This window comes from Rhea pennata, chromosome 14 (assembly GCF_028389875.1).
Source record: "Rhea pennata isolate bPtePen1 chromosome 14, bPtePen1.pri, whole genome shotgun sequence".
In the NCBI taxonomy this organism is placed as follows: domain Eukaryota; kingdom Metazoa; phylum Chordata; class Aves; order Rheiformes; family Rheidae; genus Rhea; species Rhea pennata.
The window spans coordinates 19,539,930-19,560,493 of NC_084676.1; the positions used below are offsets into that span (position 1 = coordinate 19,539,930).

The 20,564-nt window shown below is 46.2% G+C and overlaps 1 protein-coding gene across 2 annotated transcripts in view; it reads left to right on the top strand.

The window, feature by feature from the left end:
- The first annotated feature begins 5,423 nt into the window (after positions 1-5,423).
- Positions 5,424-20,564, top strand: part of FSTL4 (follistatin like 4) — a 209,930-nt gene continuing 194,789 nt past the window's right edge. For both annotated transcript variants that reach the window (XM_062587387.1, XM_062587386.1), the window contains exons 1-2: positions 5,424-5,552; positions 18,882-18,915. In XM_062587387.1, the coding sequence (XP_062443371.1) occupies positions 5,424-5,552; positions 18,882-18,915 (163 nt within the window). The remainder of the gene's footprint in view (positions 5,553-18,881; positions 18,916-20,564) is intronic.

Sequence of the window (20,564 nt, forward strand, 5' to 3'; positions counted from 1 at the left end):
ATCTCTTGCATCAGCAGTTGCTTTTTAAACCTCCAGGCATCTTTGTGGATTTGTTAGACGTTTGTTGGACGTCGTCCCCCTCCCCGACCTCACCGTGACGTTACTGCAAGGTGCCCTGAGCGCGCCGGCGCGGGCCCAGTCCAGAAATTTGGGTTGCACAGGGTCCCCGTACAGCAGGGGTTGTGGGGTGCCCCCCAAGTGCGTTGGGCCCTGCTGCCTATCGCACAGATGGGGTGGGCTCGGGGGGGGACGGGGGACGGCGGGGGACAGCGCCGGGGGCGTTCAGTGCCCTGGTGTGGGTGGATGTCCCCATGTGTCCAGCCCGGTGCTCCTCGCACCCCGACGGGGCGCCTCCACTGCCCCACATGTACCCTCAGGGTGGTCCCGCTCCCTGCTCCCCCCCTCCCGGCGCAGCCCCCGACGGGGCGGTCCCGCTGCCCCGCCACGTACCCCCAGCGCGGCCCCGCTGCCCCTTCGGCGCATCCCCGCCGGGGCGGCCCCGCTCCCCCCCCCCCCCCCCCCCCCGCCGCCGCCGCCGCCGCCGCCGCCGCCGCCGCCGCCGCCGCCGCCGCCGCCGCCGCCGTCGCGCCCCGAGGGGGCGGGGCCACCGCCCCGCTCAGGTGCCGCCGATTGGGCGGAATATGCAAATGCCGCGGTGACGTCAGGCGGCTCCGGCCCAGAGCGCAGAAATAGGGCCGGGCCGGCCCGCGGCGCGCACAGGGGCCCCGCGCCGCCGCCGCCGCCGCCGCCGCCGCCGCCGCCGCCGCCGCCGCCGCCGCCGCCGCCGCCGCCGCGTGAGTCCCGCCGCCGGCCCCGGGACGCCCGTGGAAAGCCGTCGCGCCGCTTGGGCGGTTAAGCCCCGCAGCCCGTGGGGGAGGCCCCGCTCCCCCCCGCCCCGGGTGCCGGGCGGGCAGTGCCGGGGCAGCGCGGCCCCGTCCCGACGCCCCCGAGGGTCGGGGAGGGAGGGCGGGCAGGTGGGCGGCAGCGCGGGGCCGCTGCCGTCGGGGCCATCGCCGCGGCGTCCCGCCTCGGCAGCGCCGCCGCTGCTTCCCCCGCGGCCCCTGGGTGGCGCCGTGGTGGCGGCGGCGGCCGCCCCGTCGGGGGCGGCGGGTCCCGCGGGGCCGTCCGGGCCCCCCGCCGGAGGGTCCCGGGGCTCCGGGAGGGCGGCGGCGGCGCCGGGACTCGCTCGGCGCCCGGTGACCTTCAGCCGGTGCTCGGCGTGCGGCTGATTTCTTTTTTTTTCCTTTTTTTTTTTTGTTATCATTATGACTTTTAACGAAGTCCTGGGCTCCCTTCCCGAGCTGCTCCCCCAAACCGCTTCCCCTCGTGGAAATAAGCGGCTTCAGGGCGTTGCAGACCGGGGGGTAACGGGCGAGGGGACGGGGGCTCTGTGGGCGTGAAGCTGGCAGCCCGCGGGAGCAGCGGTTACAAGCTGCTGGGGGCTTCGGCCCTGCCAGACCCCAGCACTTCTTGGCGAACGTCTAGTATCAAGAAAAAATTCAAGGAAGAAATGCTTTTCCCGATCCAGCGTATTCTGTTTGGTAACTTACTCGGCTGCGTTTGCTCTCCAGTGGGTATGTCTGATGTGAACTTAAGCATTGCAGCTGTTTCCAGTGAGTTCTTAATTCATCAAAACTTTAAGTATTTCTCTAAGATGCTATAGATAATGGAAATGATTATTTGGCTTTGTTATGCTGGGCTAAAAGGTTATGTTATTCTTAATTTTATAGCCTTTGTAGTGTTCTGCAAGAAGTCATGGGTATCGAAATTATTTTGGATGCCACAGCGATGCTGTTAGATAAGGCTAAAGCAATCTGAGCAGCTGATGCTGGAGGAACCGAGGACCAGATTCTTATTTGGTGCTGATAGAGCTGATTTGTGGGGTGATGTTTGGGTCCTCCTACTTTCCTTTTGCTCTAGCAGCAATCCTAACTTCTCATAATTGAGTTGAATGTTTTTCTTTCTAATGGGGGTCTTGCTGGAAATCATTAAAACCTATTGTGTTGTATTAATTTTTTTTTGTTATTAAAAATAAGCTGCAAACTAAGTAGCCCTGAAAACAAAACCAATAACTGCTTTTGGCAAATTGTTTGATCTCGTTATAGTGACTGTAATTGAATTTTTAAAGCTTCCATGTTGTGGAAGAAGTTGAGGGAATCTCTGTAGCAATCTGTGTTGTGTATCATGCAAGTGCTTTAAAACAATTTGTGCCTTTCTGCCCTTAAAGGGCCAGTGTGGCTAGTTCTCTTGCTTTTCAAGGTGAGCCTTTCTGCTTGAGCGGTGCTAAGCCCTGTGCCTGCCTCTTGAGCTTAGCTCTGCTCGCTGTCATTTCTCACCAATTTTTATGCAAGTTGAGAATCTTGCTGTGTTTTGGTCCATGCATGAAACATCTGAGTTCAGGATGGGTGTTCTGCAGTTGCAATGTTACAATAGCGCTTGCAGGTCAGTGCAAAATCCTGTTACATAAGCAAAGGAGGCAACATGCTTCAACAGTGGCTTGATTTTGCCCCCAAATAACACTGCGTAGCGTGATGCTGCCAAGCTTGTGTTGTGTTTCTTCGTAGAGCAATGAGAGCTACAAGTGAGGCTGTGCTGCTGCCCCAGTTTAGAGGAAGAAACCACAGGTTCTGTACTGTCTTCTTTTTTAATGTAAGCCAAAGTTGTTCTGGAAGCAATTCTCCTGAAGCTGGAGGGGATGCATCATGTATTTTGATGCACTAGTCTTGTGCTTGCTTTAAGAAGCAAGTTTATTACTAATTATCTATATTACAATTATGTTCTGCATTATGTAGTAAACTAAAATCTGTCTCTCCTTGTGCACATTGCTAAGAGCAGGTGTGGCAGGTTTCCCCCTCCCCAGATTTTTAGATACTGCTAATCTTCAGCCACACATTGTTCATTCATTTTTCCTTTTATGTACAGCGTCTTGTTTTATGCTGGATGCCTGCATGCATGCTTTGCTTTATCTGGGCAGTGATGTTCATATAGGCTCATGCTCTGCATGCCTGTGCCTCAAGTGAGGGAAGAAAATGATTAGTAAAATCTGCTGGAGTTTGCAAGTGGTGGTCCGAATCTATTGCAATTAGTTTGAATCTTCCTGCTCACTTCAGTGATCTTTGGATCATAATCCTGTAACTGTGTTGTTATATATTGTGCGACACAACTACAGACCAGATCTGTAAGGAATCCTTGGTTTAGCTGAGACAAGCCTGCTGCGACTTGGTCTGTGTAAGGCAGTGCTGCTGAGCTGCTGTGGAGGGTGCTAAGTGCAATGGCAATGCTGCTTGATTTCAGAGTTAACCCTTGCTTCATATTTATGATACATCTTTGTTGCTTGGTTTAGGCTATTAAGATATATATGTGTGTGTGTGTGTGTATATGTATATATATCTTTATACACACACACACACACACACCCTTTGATTATTATGAGACTTATTAACACTGCCAATCAGCATGCAGTAGAAACAATTTCTAAATTGAGTGGAGAAAGATGTTCCACAAATTCAGTTTAAAAAAAAAAAAAACCTAATGTTATTTGTTTGCCCTTTGTTTCGTTGGTGTTGTATGCAATCCGATCCAAACATCGTCATGTTTTCTAGTAGTTATTTACTAATTATACGTGAAACTAGCTACTCTTCTGTTTGTGGTCTAGGACTGTAATTTTGAACAGCTTATAAGTCAGAGGTCTCTAGAATTGCAAAATTGTTTATGGTGTGATGGTACCAAAGCATGCTAAATACCTCTATAAAAATGTGAGAAAGTGTTGCTGTGCAAGAGCAATTTATAATGTAACATTATACTTGTTGCTTATTGATATAGTGACTTGGGTTTATTAAATATTTATTTGTAGCCCCAGTAATATTACATCTGAGGTTTTTAATTGGAATTTAGAAAGCCTAATAAATTTTGATTTCATCTTGAGTGCTCTCTGTTCATAGTGTTTACATTAGTACTGAGAAAGAGCAATGACTTAACTCTGCTGATGAGTGGTGTGGAGTGCCTATAAGCTGCATTTCTTTTATTGAGAGTATGCCTTTGGGGCAGACAAAGTAGTTAAAGCAAACAAGTTTGCGCTGGTGTAAGTGGTCATGACTCCAAAACTAAGTGTAGCTCCAGGCTTGGATATACCCTGTAGCAAATGCATGGTATGAAAACACTGTAAAATGAGTCCTGTCAAGATAAGGTATATTGCTAGTGACTTAATTCAGCTGGGCTTAATTTTGCCATTAGCAGGTAACTTGTCTTGTTAATGTACATTGCTCAAACCAAACAAACCTAGTGCATGCTATAGAAGTACCATCGCTTGCTTCATTAAGTGATCATTATGTTTTAATATGAGTCTAGATTAGCACCTTGTGCAACTGCTATGAGAGGTCAACTTCCTTTGGCTACGGTGCAAAACCAGTGTTAGTTCTGAAAACTTATAGTCAGAACTAATAGCACAATCTGGTGTCCTGCTGCCAAAAAATTTCAGATCAAGTACCCAGCTCTTGGGTCCTGTGGGAGCTGTATGGTTTTGCAGAGCTCCTGTGGTGAGGCTGGCTGAAGGTTTTGGATTAGGCACCTGTGCAAAACAGACACCAGTGCTCCTTGGTCATGCTTGGAGTAACTTCTCCCCTCTGGTGTGGCTGCTCCAGATCCTGCTTTGGAGGAATAGTGTCAGACCTCTTCAGATTTGAATTCAGATCATGCCTTGCAGGGGTTATGGTGGTCTCCAGAGCCTCCTGACCTGGTAGGTGCTGGCTCCTGGTGGACACTTCTTGCATTTTGAAGTTCAGGTGCAACACCTCAGGCTCTCTGGCCCTGCAGATCTGCTCTTAGCTGAACAGGGGGGTGGTTAGAGTGACTGAAGCTGTGAGACTTGTTCTCTGAATCTGAGGGGAGCAAGGATATGTTCGGTCACAAGCCTTCAGTAGTCAAAGAAGTGAGTGCAAGTGTCTGAGCTTTCCTGAGGATGTGCTGAGGTCATGCGTGTGAGTCCTTGACTCTAAAGGAACCTTGTGCTGTCCTGTTGTCTGGAGATAGGACAAAGTCACTCTGGTTTACACAATACTGTAAAATTTGGGGTTGATAGTTTGCTGGCTGCAGTGGCTGGTTTGGAAGCTGTGGAGAGCCCTAGTTCTGCAGATGCTGCCCAGGAACAGACTGGAAATAACATCTCTGGTGGAGAACAGTCTGGGGGCAAATACTTCATAAAACTATCAAAAAGCAGGAATTCATTGACCATACCCTGATGGGTGCAAAATAGGGCATCAGTGTTGCTGCTTGTGCCATGTGAGCCTGCAAAGCTCCATTGGCAACTACTAAGTATAGAGAGATGCTCTTGGCTGAAGCTTCTGCTGTGTTAGTGCGTCTCAGCTGTGTTTTGTTTTGAGATGGTAATGTTTTATGACTGTTCTCTTGTTTTCAACAGGCGTGAAATGATGAAATTGAGACGCTTTTGGTTCTCTCTCGTATTGCTTGGGGTTTTCCCGTTGGTCACCAGAGGATGGATGGAATCGGACCGGAGCAGAAGGCTGTATTCGGATGTGGGGAGGTTGCATCAAGAGGTACTGTAAATAAGCAGCTGCTGCAGCTGCTACTTTTGTTTCTATTTTTGTGCTGTGTTCAGTCTTTTCATATTGTGAAAAGATAAAGCATTTGAGAGCTTATGTATATTTGTATTAAACAATCGCTGAGGTGCGGGAAGAAGCAGTGATTGTGCGGAGACCATGAAACAGAAGCTTTTGTACTTTTCAGTGCATTGCTGTAGTTCTAAAAGTGAACTTGTACCTCTGCTGACTGTTGAGACAGTCTTTGCCCCTCAGGGCTTTACAGTGCTCTGTCCTGGAGCTGCTGGGACCAGTGGGGACAGTTGCAGGGAAGGGAACAACTCTATTTTCTGAGCAGTCTTTGTTCTGGCTTTTCATCTTGCTCATTGGGGTTTTCAAGTGAAACCTGAAAAAGTCCTTTGGCTGCTTAACCAAAGGGAAGCGGTGCCACACGTTGTTCTGAGTGAACCAACGTGAGTTACTGCCCCGAGCGTTTCCCTGCTACCTGTTGACTCTGATGTCAAACCACTGAAGTGCAAAGCGGCCTGGAAGGGAGCAAGGGAACAGAGTTAGCTGTGGGGAGCGATGATGAACGTGGTACAGCCGGAGAGGGGCTGTGTGGTGCGATGAGCACGTGCGACTCCCTGTTGGTTAATGCCTGATTGCGGTGAGCTCTGGGCACGCAGGAACTGGAGAAGCTGAAGCTGTCCTCGCTGCTGAAGGTGCTGTGATGGCTTGCTCTGCAGGGACGGAGAGCGTGCAGCGATGTGACCCCTGAGCGGTGCTCTGCAGGCTCTCGTGGTAGGGTGGCAGCTCTTCCAGCCGGGGCTGCTAGTGGGAGCTCCCTGCATGCCTAGGAGTAAGCTCGGATCTTACCATTTCTGAAAATCTAAGGTGTGTGAACAAGGCCAGAAAGATCCAGAACTGACTTTCACCAGAACAGAGTGAATGCTAGAAAGATTTTAGTTATTTAGTTCCCAATAATCATAAGTTTGCTATAAGAAGTTGCCTAAATGCTTGAAAATGAGGGGCTAGTGGGAGGCGTGAGAAAAGGACATTCAATATTTTTATATTTTTTTCCAGATGCTTAAGTGGTAGACACACTGCTGTCAGGTTAGTTATGGACACTTTATGGAATCATGCAGCGGTTGCATCTATTTCCAAATCTCCAAATATTATTCTTCTGTGAGAATCCCATTTTCCCTGGTCACCACCTCATTACAAATACCCAGGCATGTGCCTTATTTCAATAAGGCAGTTTGTGACTAGTTATTGAAAAGATGCTCTTCACTGCTTAGCAGGACTTGGAAATCCTTTTTGGTGGAGGCCGATTCTGCAGATCTCAGTTTGGTCTCATGTACTTTTTCCTGGAGGTATCACCTTTCTGTAAAGGTGGCGAATCTGTTCTTCCTGCCCAGCTCCCCCCCCCTTTTTTTTTTTTGTTGTACAGAATGATATAATATGCTGGCACTGTCATGTTAAACTTTTCTTGTTGCTTCAATCACTTTTGCCTTTTATTAAAAGTATTTCATTAGTCTGCAAGCTTTGCATTTTAAAAATGAAATTTCCCACTAATGCATTTTAGCTTTGACTTTCAAAAAAGTTACTCCTAGGATTTAAATTCATTACTCAATCTAATATAAACTATAAAACTATTATACTACTTGACAGTCCTTCAATTGATCTTGCTCTAAAAACATTTTTAAATAAAATTTTTATCTCTAAAATAAAATGGTTATTATACTAATTACTGGATCGTGCTTGAAGTGAAAGGATCTAAGCTAGAGATGTATTAGATTTGTACGCAGTTTATAGTGAGTGTGAATATTAGTTTATTACGTACAAAGAATGCAGTTAAAATAACTTTTAGGGATATGACAGTTGTAATGCGGATTTTTGAAAAAGTAACTGTACAGAAAGCTTGTTCTGCAAGACGTAGTGTTCTTGCAAGGTAGAACCAGACATGAATCTGAAAGACCTGACCAGTTTTCAGGTAGGTTGGTGAAATGGAGAACTCTGCTATTTTTCCAAAATTACTGCCTTTTGGAAAATAGCTTGGCCACATTATCTTTTTTAGAATAAAAATCACTTGAAGTTTTTTCTAGTCATACATTTTTTTTAATTTGCAATGCATATCACATGCTGAAGTTGTAGCTGTTCTTTGCTTTTGGAGTCTGCAGTTTCTCACAGTTCATGGGCTTGGAGCCTGTGACAGTTGGTTACTTTGACGTACTGTTCTTTATTCATGAGAAATGTTTGTTAATTACCAAATACATAGTTTGATTAATATGTAATTCCACTAACACAGTTTTAAACATTGAATCACAAATAGCAAAGCTCTGAAGCCATCAGTAAAATGACTTTAAAAATATGTAAAGGGTTAATTTTCAGGTCAAATAATTTGAAGCATGCTCTGATCTAAAATTCCTGCAAACTTCATCAAAGCAAGTACTCAGGTATGGGTCAGTGACCTTCAGTAATACTTGTTCTGATCTAAATAGGAACAAGTTTACTGAATCAAAAACATTGCTTAATTTATGTTCAGATTGCTAAATTGATTTCTTCATGGTCTGTGGTGGAATTATTGTAGTTGTGCTTTGCATTTATAAAGCAAAAATAAGTCTTGAGGCCATGGACTGCAATATACAGCTACTCTGGATGAGAAATTAAATCTGCAACATGGTAATAGTGTGTGTTTTCCTGATGCTCAGCCTTCTGCCTATCAGATTTGCAGGGTGCTCCTGAGGAGGTTTATTTTCTGAAATAGTTTTAGTCTTGATTAGAATAGTGATAAACATGCATATGTATGCAGGCTAAAATTCTGTGGGTGTATAATGAATTAAAGCAGAAAACATAATTATACGGACAGTGTTAGTATTGGAAAACTATGACTTAACCTGGTCCATATTCATTCTGGAGAACACTGCAGTCATTTTTATGATGCGAAGCTCTATGGGATAACTGTAGAGCGCTGAAAAGCTCTTGCATGCTTCTGGGTGCAGCATGGACTTCCATGGAGCTGGGAAGCTCTGCTTCCAAGAGTTAAACCATTGCAGGACTTGCCCAGAGGGAGTGCAGTATATACCAAAATACACAGAGCTCATCTGCTCTGGGGTCATGCTGATGGGTGGCTTGTGCATCTGCCCTTGGTCAGGCAGCTCATGCTGATGCTGGAGCAACCACGCTGTATGGACGGCTTGTGCAGCCGTTGGGTTACCTTTCCTTCCTGGGAGGAGGTCTTGAGGGACATGGTTTTGTAAAAGCTGTTGCAGTATGAGCACCACGGAAGGTGAAGATACCAACCACCTCAGCCTGGCGTAGCAGTGGGGTTCTGTAGGTCAGATTTGAGTGTTTGTCCAGAAACCCCCCATGGAAAGCCAAGGGCACTGCTCACTTGAGGTCTCTGCAAGGTCATCTGCACAGGTAGCTCAGGCTGTCTTTCAACCCACAGGAGTATTCTACAAAAGCATTTTATTGAATATGGGGAATTTGACAGCTAGCTGCTTTCTCAATTCTGCAAGAGAGGCTCCGCTTATCTATGTGCTGAAGCCCAACTTTTGCAGTGGTTCTTGCAGCTGGGGCAAGTTTCTCCCCTCTGCTTTTTACTCAGTGGCACAGCAGCCGGGGGCACTGCAGGTCTTCGCTGGAGATAGGAGCTCCTCAAACAGACGGCACGGTGCTGCGTCTTGGAATTAAATTGACGTGCTTTCTGGGGCGCTGCTGGCAGGTAGCCTGGACAATATTGTAGCTGGATGGCGTGAAAGGGGGGAATAATTGTGTATTGGTACAGGTATAGTTGGTTTGTATTAAATTGTTGGAGGAAATATTTGGATGTCACCGATAGCTCGTTAGTGATTATAGCGAGGACTGACTGGCAGGTATCCTGGAGTCTGTTCTGGGCTGTAAAACCAGAATTGCTGTGTGACTTTGTAGAACTGCTTAATCGCTCTCGCTTGGCTTCCGTGCTCAGCTCTTTCTGCTACCCTCCCTCCTGTTTAAGAGTGGTGAGGTGCTGAAGCCATGCGTGATGTGCAGAGCATCCTGTATCCCCTGCGTGAGGACGGGCTGTGCCCCTGGGCGGCTCTTCCCCGTGGGGCTTGGCATGGCCAGCAGCATCTCTTGCAAACTCTGTGCACTAACACAGCTGTTTATCCACTCTCTGCTGCTGGGTTTTAATACCTCATTGATGCTGAATTGCACCTTAGTTGCTCCCAGTAAGGAGCAGGGCCCTTGTCCCCGCATGGCTGCACCACTGCGCATCTGATCTCGGCTGCAGCAGCCATGTTGCTTCGGTGCTGCGCTGCACAGGGCAGACCAGCCCTCTGCAATCCGCTCGCTGCATGAGCTGCACTTGGCCAGGAGCATCAATTAGTGCAGAAATTGCTAATTATCTACAAGTTCTTAAATGTTGTTGCACTTAATGCTTCAACCAAAGACCCCGGTTGCTTATTTGGAGCAGCAGGGGAGTCGTGGGGGTGATGTGCTCCTTGCCCCGGCAAAGCTGTATTTCCTCGTCTGACCGCTGAAGGGGAGCGCTGGAAAGTAAGATACAAAACCGGAGAGGCTTTTGATAAAAGCTTTTGCTTATAATTCAGACACGGACATAATTTTAGAACATGAGCTTGGAGTAGGACGGGCAGTGTATCAATTTTATAGGCAGCTGAAAACCTAATATCCTGGTATTTATTTTAAGAGTTACTAGGAATGTATTCTCTGCTATGTGTATGTGCTCTTCCTGCTTGTAAGTCAGTTTGGAGAAAGGAAGGAGAGAATCAGACTTAAAATCTATGCTGGGCTATAGTCTGCTCCTGTTTCTGACTATTAGTTAAAGGTGCTGCAAAATCCTTTCATAGCGCTTGGTTGTACAGGTCAGGTGTCCTTTCGTCCCAGACCCTGCCTGCCCCCTCCCATGTCCCCGAAGGAGTTAATAGTATTCTGTAAGATTAATCTTATTAGGCTTGAAGAACTAAAATTTGAATATTGCATGGCTTGGAAAGACAGAATTAGTGTATTTTGAGTAAAAGCAAACTAAAATGTGAGAAATGACGATTTCTGCTATACATATGACCCAGCTGGCTGTGATTTAGTAGTGAAACATGGGCTGTCAGGGTGCATGGTGACCTATTGCTGGGCACAATTTAAAGAGGAAGCCCAGCATTTTGGAAAGCACAGCTGAGCTGCGTCAAAGCATCTTTGCAGGCTTGGACAAACTTGACGACAGCCAGTGGGCTTCTGGCGGACCGAAGAGCCGCTGTTCGTGCATAGCGCTTCAGCCTCTCCTTCTGCATACAGTCCCTTACTGAAGCAAAATGCTACTTTAAGAAGTTGTTATAGTGTGCTGTGTGGTTCCTCTCTGGGGATTGCCCTGTTCAGCCTGCTGGAGGCTCTTACACTTGAGTTCATGGCAGCTGGGACCTCTAACTGATTGCAGGTGTGCTGCCCTGCGGTTGCAGTCACGATGCCTTGGGGGTTGGTGACCTGCCTGGAGGTGGCTTGGTCCTGGGCCCTTCCCTCCTGGGGAGCAGAGGGACCTCGGGGTGCCCGGCTCTGCGCTGAGCTGCAGCACAAACTGACCTGCGGGAATCAAATTTTGAGTAGTTCTGCTCATGTTGAGCAATTAGAAAGATCCTAGCTCGGGAAGTGCTGGTATATTCCTAAAGAGAATAAGATCAGAGTTTAAAAAAGTACATCTCGAAAGTAAAATTGCCTTTGGTTAGCTTGGCTATGATGTGGTGGAGCACTGAATTTTCTGATACTCTGTTCAGAAGCCACTTAACCTTAAGAGAATAAGTATTGACTATTCTTTTTTCCCATAAGCAGTGTATCTTGCCTTCAAAAAAAGGCTGTGGCAGTAGCTTAAAAAAAAGGCAGTTCTGCTTGAGGAGCTTTGTGCCATCAAGCAGGGGAATTTTTAGATATTTAGATTAGGAAGGATGCATCTGCATATTTAGTTTCTAAAACAGGCTTCTAGTGAGCTTCACTATGACAATGTAGAGATTTAGGGAGTGATACCTAGGTTTACAGTCTGAAGTCCAGAATTGGTAGTGAGTAAAATCAGAGATGCAGCAATTATCTTAATTAGCTGCTGTACAGGTGAACAGATGAGATTGATTTGAGAGAGGAGAGCCTCTCCGTGTTTATACTGGACAGGACAAATTGAAATTGCTAGCTTCTCTACTGATACCAGGCTTTCTCTAAACAGGAGTGCTTTATTTTTTTCCTCCTTGCCTGGTTCAAAAAAAAAAAAGTGGATGTTCTCTGCCTCACTAGCATATTTTTTTGAAAATTCTGTGTTCATGGCTCTGAAAAGACATTCCCAATCGTTAAACCAAGCTGCATGTTGTTGTTAGACACTGCAAATGCTACAGTCCATATGCAGAGTACCTTGCCTAGCAATACGTTGGACATTACTCTAACTTTCCTGACCCCTCGTTCTGGACAGGAAAGAACGTGCTCTGAAGGAAGAAAATTCCTGAGATTATACCCTATTAATAGGAGCTCTCACTTTATTAATTTGCTGAATGAGCCAGGACTCTGGAAATTAGGTTGGTCCTGAGAGTAGGTCCCTGGAGACTCAGTGTGGTCAGAGGTGACACCTCAGTTGGTGATGGACATTGCATGAGCTGCACTGAATTTGATTTATCCCACCTGGTCAAGCACTGCAGTCTGTTCCTTGGAAAGTATCCATCAGGAGGCTCGCTGCACTCCAGCAATACAGATAGCTTCATGGTCTGGAATATTTTGCCTATTCTCTTGCATCTCTTCTACCTGCTGCATTCATCAGTTTTGGCAGAGCCCCTTATGCTAACCTTTGCTTAGGATCATAAAACCCAGAAATTGCTCCCTTGGGCTAGATCAGCATCTGTATTAGAGGGCAGTGGCCTGAACACAGCAAGGGTGTCCCGTGGATTGCTGCATCTCCAGGCTTTTGGCACCTATTAGGTGTTGTGCTCGGATGGTCAGAGGCTCCTGTCGGAGCGGGTGGCAAGTGCAGCTTGCTGGGTTGCAAAGGGCAGCAGGGCAAAGCCGCATGTACTGCAAAGACTAACCGCCTGAAATAGCGCGCCAGGCTGTTGCTCCGATCCCAGCTCGTGTGCGTCTATACGCGCCTGAGGAACGAGCGCCAATCTTCTGGTTTTAGTGAAAGGAAAACTAGGAAGCAATAGCAGGCAGGAACTTGTCTTTCCTGATTTCAAATCTAATTGTGACTGTTTAATTACTAACCTCGCGGAGCACGCTCATTTTTCAGATCAGAGTGCAGGAAGCTGCGTGCAGCCACAGTAGCGTACTGGAAGAGCAGATGTGCAGGGAGGAGAGGAAGAACAATTATTTACAGGAAGACTCGGGAAACAATCTTTTCCCCTCAGTATTGGGGAACTGTGTATGCACATTGTGCATAATTTGTAAATTGAAGTAACATGAAGCAAATGTAATTTGACAGCATTAGACTCTGCATCTGCCCTCTTTCAGGGTGGCATTTTAGGGCAGGGAGCCTTTTCCTGCAACAAGCATCTCGCTCTGGGTCCACCGATCAGGCAGAGTCCTGGCAGTGAGCAGGACAGACATACATGCGGGACAGACTTCAGCTCTGGCACTGAATCAGATGGGGACAGCACGTATGACAAAGCATCTGTGTGCTTGAGATTGTTTTCAAACTGGACTATTTTAGTAGTGAGTTAACACCTTTTCATTTAAAAGGCTGTTAAGGGTGGATTTTACAGATATTCTATGCTTTAGTGTCTAGTCTACAGTTATAAGATCTGGGTTAATAGATTGCTTAGAGCCAAGCACAGCAGCTTCTGCTGATGTAATTTCACATGTTCCACAAGCAGCTATAAAATCTCAATACCTAATGATTTTTTTTTTGTAACCTGCTGTAGATTGTTAATATTACCTGCCTAAAAGCTGGACCATGTTATTTTGCTTGCCTGGAAGAGAACCTCAGGGAGAGCTTGTTTCTGTGTCTGCATCCTGGGCCCGTGGGCATTTTAAAGCTTGGAGAACCTGTGCTTCCCAGTGGATAGTCCTGAACTGGCTTTCTTTCTAAATGACCTTTCCATGCTCATGCTGTGATAATTACTTCTTGTTGATAGAGGTTCCACCTGATTGTTTGATTTTTTTTTTCTTTTTTTGCCTAGTCACTCGGCTGCGGAGAAAAATTAGGTGTTTATTAATAGAGATTGCCCTTGAGGTACTGGAATTAGATCTAGAGATCATGACTAAGAGTCCCAGCAGTTTGAATATAGCTGTTTCTTGAGCTTAGAAGATCGCTGGCTGTCTTTCAAATCAGAAATTAATTAATCTGTTAGTTTTGCCAATAATACAGAGCTGAGAGTGCATGCATGTGGTCCTCCTTCACTGCCCCCACACTTGGTGTAGCCCTGAAAAGCCTGGATGGTCAACTGCTGATTAGTGTTGGTGTAATCTAGCTAATCTCAGGTGACCTTAAAGTGCTTTTTTTAAAGAAAAAAAAAAAATAGTGCAGAGGGTATTTTCTTACATTTTTCTTGGGCTTTACTTTTTAAAGATGTCCAGATTGTGGACTGCGTATACATAGATATGAAAAAGGGCTGACCAGCAAACTCCTCCAGTCTGAGATTTTTTTATTTTTTTTTAAACCAAAAATTTCTAATCCTCAGAGCACCATACTGAAGCCTTTCAAGGATTTGGGGAAGGAGGAGGATCCTCAAATGAGTGTAACTCTCATGGACCCTCTTTGGAGTGGAGAGTTGAAGCCAAATCTTCCTTTACCCTACAATGCCAAGAACGCCAGTTTTCAGCGTTTCCTGCATCAAGACATTCTGACCAATATGCACTCTGTGTGTGACTTACGCAAAAACATGAATTCAGTGATGACTGAAGTGAAATGTGGTGTTAGAGAAAGGAAACCTTGTGCAATATCCTTCTGGGGGAATGCAGAGCCTGAGCAATGAAGATGCTGTGTGATCCCTGGAAGCAGTTTGGGTGCCACCCATTCCCAGTGGGGTTAGATGTGAGGGACCTCTTCCTTCTGCAGCAGTTCATTTTTCCTTCTCTCTTTGTAGAAATGAGATGTTCGGTTAGCCTGCTCTTTGCTGGCCTCCTGGATGTTCCCCCTGCCTTGGAGGCTATCAGCTTTTGTGGTGTCTGTAAAGGGATGACTGAATTCATCACCCCTGAGCCTCTTTCTGAGGTTGGTGGGGAAGGCAGCATCTCCTCATGGTGCTTGTTTCTCTCCATCAGTGGCAGCTACCTGCCTTGCTCAGGTGCTTCCTCAGGTGTTAGAAAGCAGGCTGGAGCACCTGGGGCTGCACACAGCCAATGGTTAACTATGGGTTAATTAACACCAAAAGAAGTGCTGTCCATTTACAAGCCCTTGTTGCAACTGTGTTGTCCATGCACCCTTTGCTTCTTGCTCAGATGAGCAGAAGCAGCTTGTGCAGTCCCTTCCTCTGCAGCAAGGATTTCCAGGAAGAAAACGCCTTGCTATGTTGTGTTCTTGTGGGCATAGAGCAGCTGCATTTTGATATGAAAGTGTTCAAAGATTTTATTTACCCTAGCATGAAATGACCTGAAAGTAGTTTTGCTGCTGGGATCCATTGCTAATGACTATTGGTGAAATCATTTATACCACCTTGCCCCCAAGTGCTGTGTTATATTGTATATTCCATCTGCATAGTTGTACTTAACTCTGCAGAATAAGGTCTCTTCCTCCCCCCATGTCTGTTCTCAATGAAAAGTGATTCCTTCCTTGCTGAAGTGCCCAGCTTGGCTGTGGGACCATGATTCAGCTTTAATCAGGAGGCTCTTGTGGCCTGGCAGGACATCAAGATGCTGTCTTCTACAAGACTGAAGTTCCCTTCCTATAAGAGCAGAAAAGGTCTTTGTGCAAGAACATTGCTTAGGTGCATATTCTTTGTGCAGAAACATTGCACATCTGCTCAGATGTTTGATGTGCCACATCTCCACAGCAGCTATGGAGAGAGGAAGCTGTGTGGTAGCAAGTAAGGGGGAAATTGAACTGTATTTCTGACCCTCTTTCTTCCCAAACCAGCTACCAGGAGTGATCATACTTGATGACACTGCATCTGCAGTCAGGTGCTAACACTGATTTTGTTCGTCCTTGGAAACAGTTTTTCAGTAGATGGATGTCTTGCAAAAAGCAATACTGGAACAAGCGTTCTGCTTTGATGTCTACCTCAACAACGGTTAGACACTTCAGTTAGAGAAGAGGGACTTCTTATTTTGCATTCAATTAACATTTCAAAAGAGGAAAATAGGTGCTAAAAGTAAGCCTGGACAAGTAATGGTTGCATTACTTTAATGGTATTTAAAGTGGTTTGCAGCCTATATTCATTAAGAAGCTCTGTAGAGAGGATGAGAAATCTGAAGCAAATTTCTCACTTCAAAACATATGATTTATTCTGTGATAAAATGAGATTTTTAGTTAAAGGAATTTGCAGGCATTAAACAGTGCCCAAGAAATAAGTCTCATTTATAACCATCTGCTTTATGGCTTCTGCTGAAAATTATTCCTCCTCAGGCTATGCATCCAAGTACTTTAGAGTCATTTTTATCAAAATAGTTTGGTTCTCCACTAGTAATGTTGTTAAAACCTTGTGATTTTTACTTGAGAGCAATACCTTATGCTTCAAAGAAAGGGGACTACTCTCTTTTGTAAAGAGATTTCCAAAGTAATAGCGTGTGTCGCAGTGGTGTGCCCGTGGTCGGACTTGCTGGTAATGCATCTTACTGGTGTGTTCCGCCGTTAATAGTAAGGTTACAGCCAGCATGCTGCGAAGAAGAAAAATTAACATCACTTCTTTTGTGCTCTGCAAAAGAGGTATTATTTGCCTCAGCCAGATCATAAGGAAAATTTGAGCCTTTGCTGTGTTTTCACTTACTGGGGGAGCAGAAACTTTCTGGAGTTGTCTACCTGGCCAGATGCATCTTGGTGACTGCTAGCTATGCTCTGCTGTGGTTGCCAGACTTTTCTTTCACAGATTTTTTTTTTTTTTGGTGTGTGTGTGTGTGTGTTGGAAGTTTTAAGTGTTCTCTGTGCCATCAGCCTGGATTTGTTCAAGTTGATTTTTTTTTCTTGCTCCACGTGTTTCTCCAGTGGGATGTTTTAGGGGACATCAGGTGCTGATATATTCTACCAGTTAATGAGAACTCATTTCTTGAAACCTGACCTCTTTTTCTCCCATTGCATTTCTATGAAGCTCTTTCTCTGAATATGGGTATGTTTTTAGCTAGTTTTAAATTCATTAGAGCTTATAATTATAAAGGGGAACAGAGTGAAAGAAGGGGAACTTTGAAGACCAGCCTTTGTTTTTCAGCATCTACACTAACCTTTTTGTGGAAATACCAAAAAGGTATTCAATGCAAGGGAGCTGAGACTTAAATACTTTATGGAGTGTGATTGTCTTTTTCTTTTGATCAGTGTAATAGTTGTAATTAGGTTTAGTGTTTCTAAGCCCTTGAACTGCAAAGAATTCAAACAGCTTGTTAGAGCGAGGGACTCCAGGGGGGCTTTAAAAGTACTCTTCCCTCTTGCACATTTTACGTGTACATGGGCTTAATGATAGCAGGCTGTATCTGGGTTTTTTTATCCCGTGCCCCACCTCTCAGACTAATATTTGAGAAGCTTTGAAAGGTCCCTGGAGTATAACTGTCTGCATATCTCGGAGCTTTGCTGCATAAAGAGAATAAATGCTTTGAAGTCTGTGCTAATCCTGCCTGCCATTTTACATACTTATCATGATGTAGCATCCTGCAGGGGGGACATGATTTAATATTTTTATAGGGACTTTCTGTGCTGACTTCTTGCGCTGCCCCTTGGTTGGCTTGGAGAGGTCCCGGGGCGCCGTGCGCGCTGCCCTGATCCTGCCTCGATGCAGGTGGAATACCTGGCCCTCGAGGGAGGGGGCTGGTCGGGCCCTTCGGGGGGGGGGGAGACGCTGCTCACGCGCAGAGCGAGCCCCGTCCGCGGTGCTTCGGGCCGGCGTGGCCCCGTCTGCAGCGGCTCCCGCGCTGCCGGGGACGGGCACGACGTCGTAGGGTGTCCTGTGTGCAATAGTGCATCTTCGAATACAACTTGAATTACATGTTGTAACTCAATATATAATACATATACTTAGTAGCGTCTGTTTTCAGGTGAAAGGAGTTCGAGCAGATACTGTTGCTACTTCTGTAGGCTGTTTTTTGTTTATTTTTTTGTATTTGTTCACTTCAAAGCTTTGTATTTTCTACTGTGTGCTCCCACAGCAGCTTCCTATATATTTTCTGTTAACCTGTTGTAGGACTTTGTCCTGCAGAAGGAGACTTTGAATATATTTCCTTGGACACGTAGCAGTGTATTTTACTTCCCTTTGTCTAAGCATCATCTGCAGGGATGCGTTTTATTTAAAGAAGATTACAAATAAAACTATAATAAGCATCAAGTGGGCCAGAAGCTCAGCTGTCCAGGAGAGGCGATGTGTTATTTTCCTCTCAAAAGGAGGAAAAAAACCCAAACCGCCTGCCACTTCAGCCTCAGAAAAATAAACATCTGAGAAGAGCAAGCGCTGGGGGAATGCGGGAGGTGAAGGGAGGCGCGGGCACCGGGGAGGCACCGAAGGGGACGCGAGCTTTTAAAATCTGGGAGCGGGTCTCGAGTCCGAGCTACGCCGCTTCAGAGGTGCGGCCAGGGAAGCGCTCACCCGTCTGGCAGCGAGAAAAGCTCTGCTAATGGAGATTGTATGCATTTGTAATTAACCCATGAATAACTTTCTGGCTTGGAATTAAATATTTATTCCTCTTGAGTCTCACCATTAATACAAGCAGAGTATTGTCTGAGAATGCAATATCCTTTTTGACTTTTTATGAAGTGTCTTTTTTTAAGTTTCCTCATTGGAGATGGTAGCGACGCCTTGCAAGAAATGCCACAGATGATGCGAGTGTGCAGAGATTTGAATGAGCTGAGCACGAGTGGTCTGGTTATTTTGACCAAACTATTCGGGTGCTCGAACAAGTCTGCCCAAATGCTTGTAACTGCTCTTCTCCCCTCTCCCAAATTCTTGGTGTAATAAAATATCCCCAAGCTCTTAGCTTCTCCCTTTTATCAACAGAAAAAATACTGTTTTAAAGGAGGATATTGTGCACTACTTTAGCCTACTGCAGAATGATGAATCAATCATTTTAGGTGATGTATTGATCCATTAAATATTTGTGAACAAACTGCAATTGTATGCTTGTAATTACTCCTCGGTTATTGTGCAGAGCTTCATAAACACTTCGCTGCTGCAGCGGCTGGGTGCTTGGGGGTTTATTTTTATGTTGCTTTTGAACCATTCTTATGTTTTTCAAAAACTTTCTTTTTCCTTATAGGAATCCAGAAGGTTTGAAGCTGCAAGAAGAAAAGGTAGGAAAAAATACAGTTTTCTTTCAGTGTATTTGTCAGTGCTGAGTATTTTTGCAGTAATTTATTGAAACAAGCCTGAGTTTACACCTTTGCAAGGGTATACTGCTGCCCAGATTTCCAAATCTCCATCTCCTAATGCTTACGTATTTTTAGTGACAGCAACTTGTAAATCTTCTTGATATCAAGTTGCTCTGTCAGTATAAAATTGCATGATGCTTCTGGGGATGCAGATCCAGGGCTGTTGAGATCTCCTGCAAGCATACAACTCTGCCCCTCGGATCGTTTAGGGGGGGAAAGCAGCCTAGACTAGGCTCCGCTTGCATTGGTGCTCCGAAACGGCCCCTCAGAGGCTGCGGGGAGCTGCCCCGACGGAGAGCCGCAGCTCGGGAATTCCGCGGCTCGGAGCTGAGCTGAAGCCGCGCGCGGTCACGGTGGGGCTGCGTGGCGTCACGCGTGTAACCTCGGCGTGCTTACTGCTCCCTCTGCCGTATCCAGGACCGGCGTCGTGTCCGAGCAGCGCGGCAGACCGTTCGCCGTGTGCGCTGGCGGTGCTCGAAGCTGAAACGGTTCCGTGTTACCGCGGGGGGCCTGGGGGCAGCTGGAGGGAGGGGAGTCCCCTCTGGGGAAAACACCCGGGCACGAGAGGAGAGGGGAGACGATGGTGCTGGGAGGGAGTTCAGAAGAAAAGGTGGAAAACCGTGCGGTACCCCGAGCGTGGCCCGGCTGGCTGGCTGCGGAGGTGCCGGCGCGTCCGGAGATGCGCGGATGGGGCGCGCAGGAGTCGCGCCTGCGCCCTGCTCTCCCAGCCCCGGTCCCGCTCCCTGAAACGCTCTCGGTGAGGAACGAGTCGGCAGCCGCTGTGAGCGGCTCTTTTACTGTTCCGGGCAGCTGGGCGGAAATCAGCCAGCAAAGAACTCATTCTGTTTATCATTAATTTTGATTTTGTTTAGCAGATGTTTTCTGGCTCAGGCAGTTGCTTGCCTAATCTGTCTCGGCGTAACGTGAGGCTGGTGGCACTCTTCTATTGAACGGATTATTCCCCAGGCTTTTTTTGGTAGCTTCTTTAATTGCTTTGAGCATCCCACGTTTTGCAAGGAGGTTGTAAATGCCATTATTCTGTTGTGTGGATGAAAAAGGTTGGGTCCAGGTGTATAACTTGTCATCTAGGCAAATAATCCGTAAATGGACGTCTGCAGACCAGCAAGGCTTCATCAGCATAGAGGCTTTGGCAGTTGTAATATGTGGCTGTTGCTAAAAGGTAAGATCCAATTAGCTGATGCTTCCAGCACATGTGTATTTAGTGAAACTTCTACTGATTTTTTTTTAATGAAGAGGTCCAGTTTAATCAGACTTTCTCAGACTGATGAGTATTTTTCTTCAACAGTCAACAGCTAAAGTTTCGGTTGCATCATCCTTTGGTAAGATCTTGCTCCTAGAAATAACAGTCCTCACAGTTGCATACCTGCTGCTCAAACCACTTCCTAGATACAGCAGAGTCTCTGCATCCTGAATGCGGAGGCAGTTAAGGCAGCCTCTAGGTAATAGTTTGTGTTGCAGTTTTCTATGAATATAGAGATGGGGTCCAGTCTTGCACTGGTGAGAATAGATTTCATGAATTTTCAAAAGTACCTCCAGTTCTGAGGTGATCT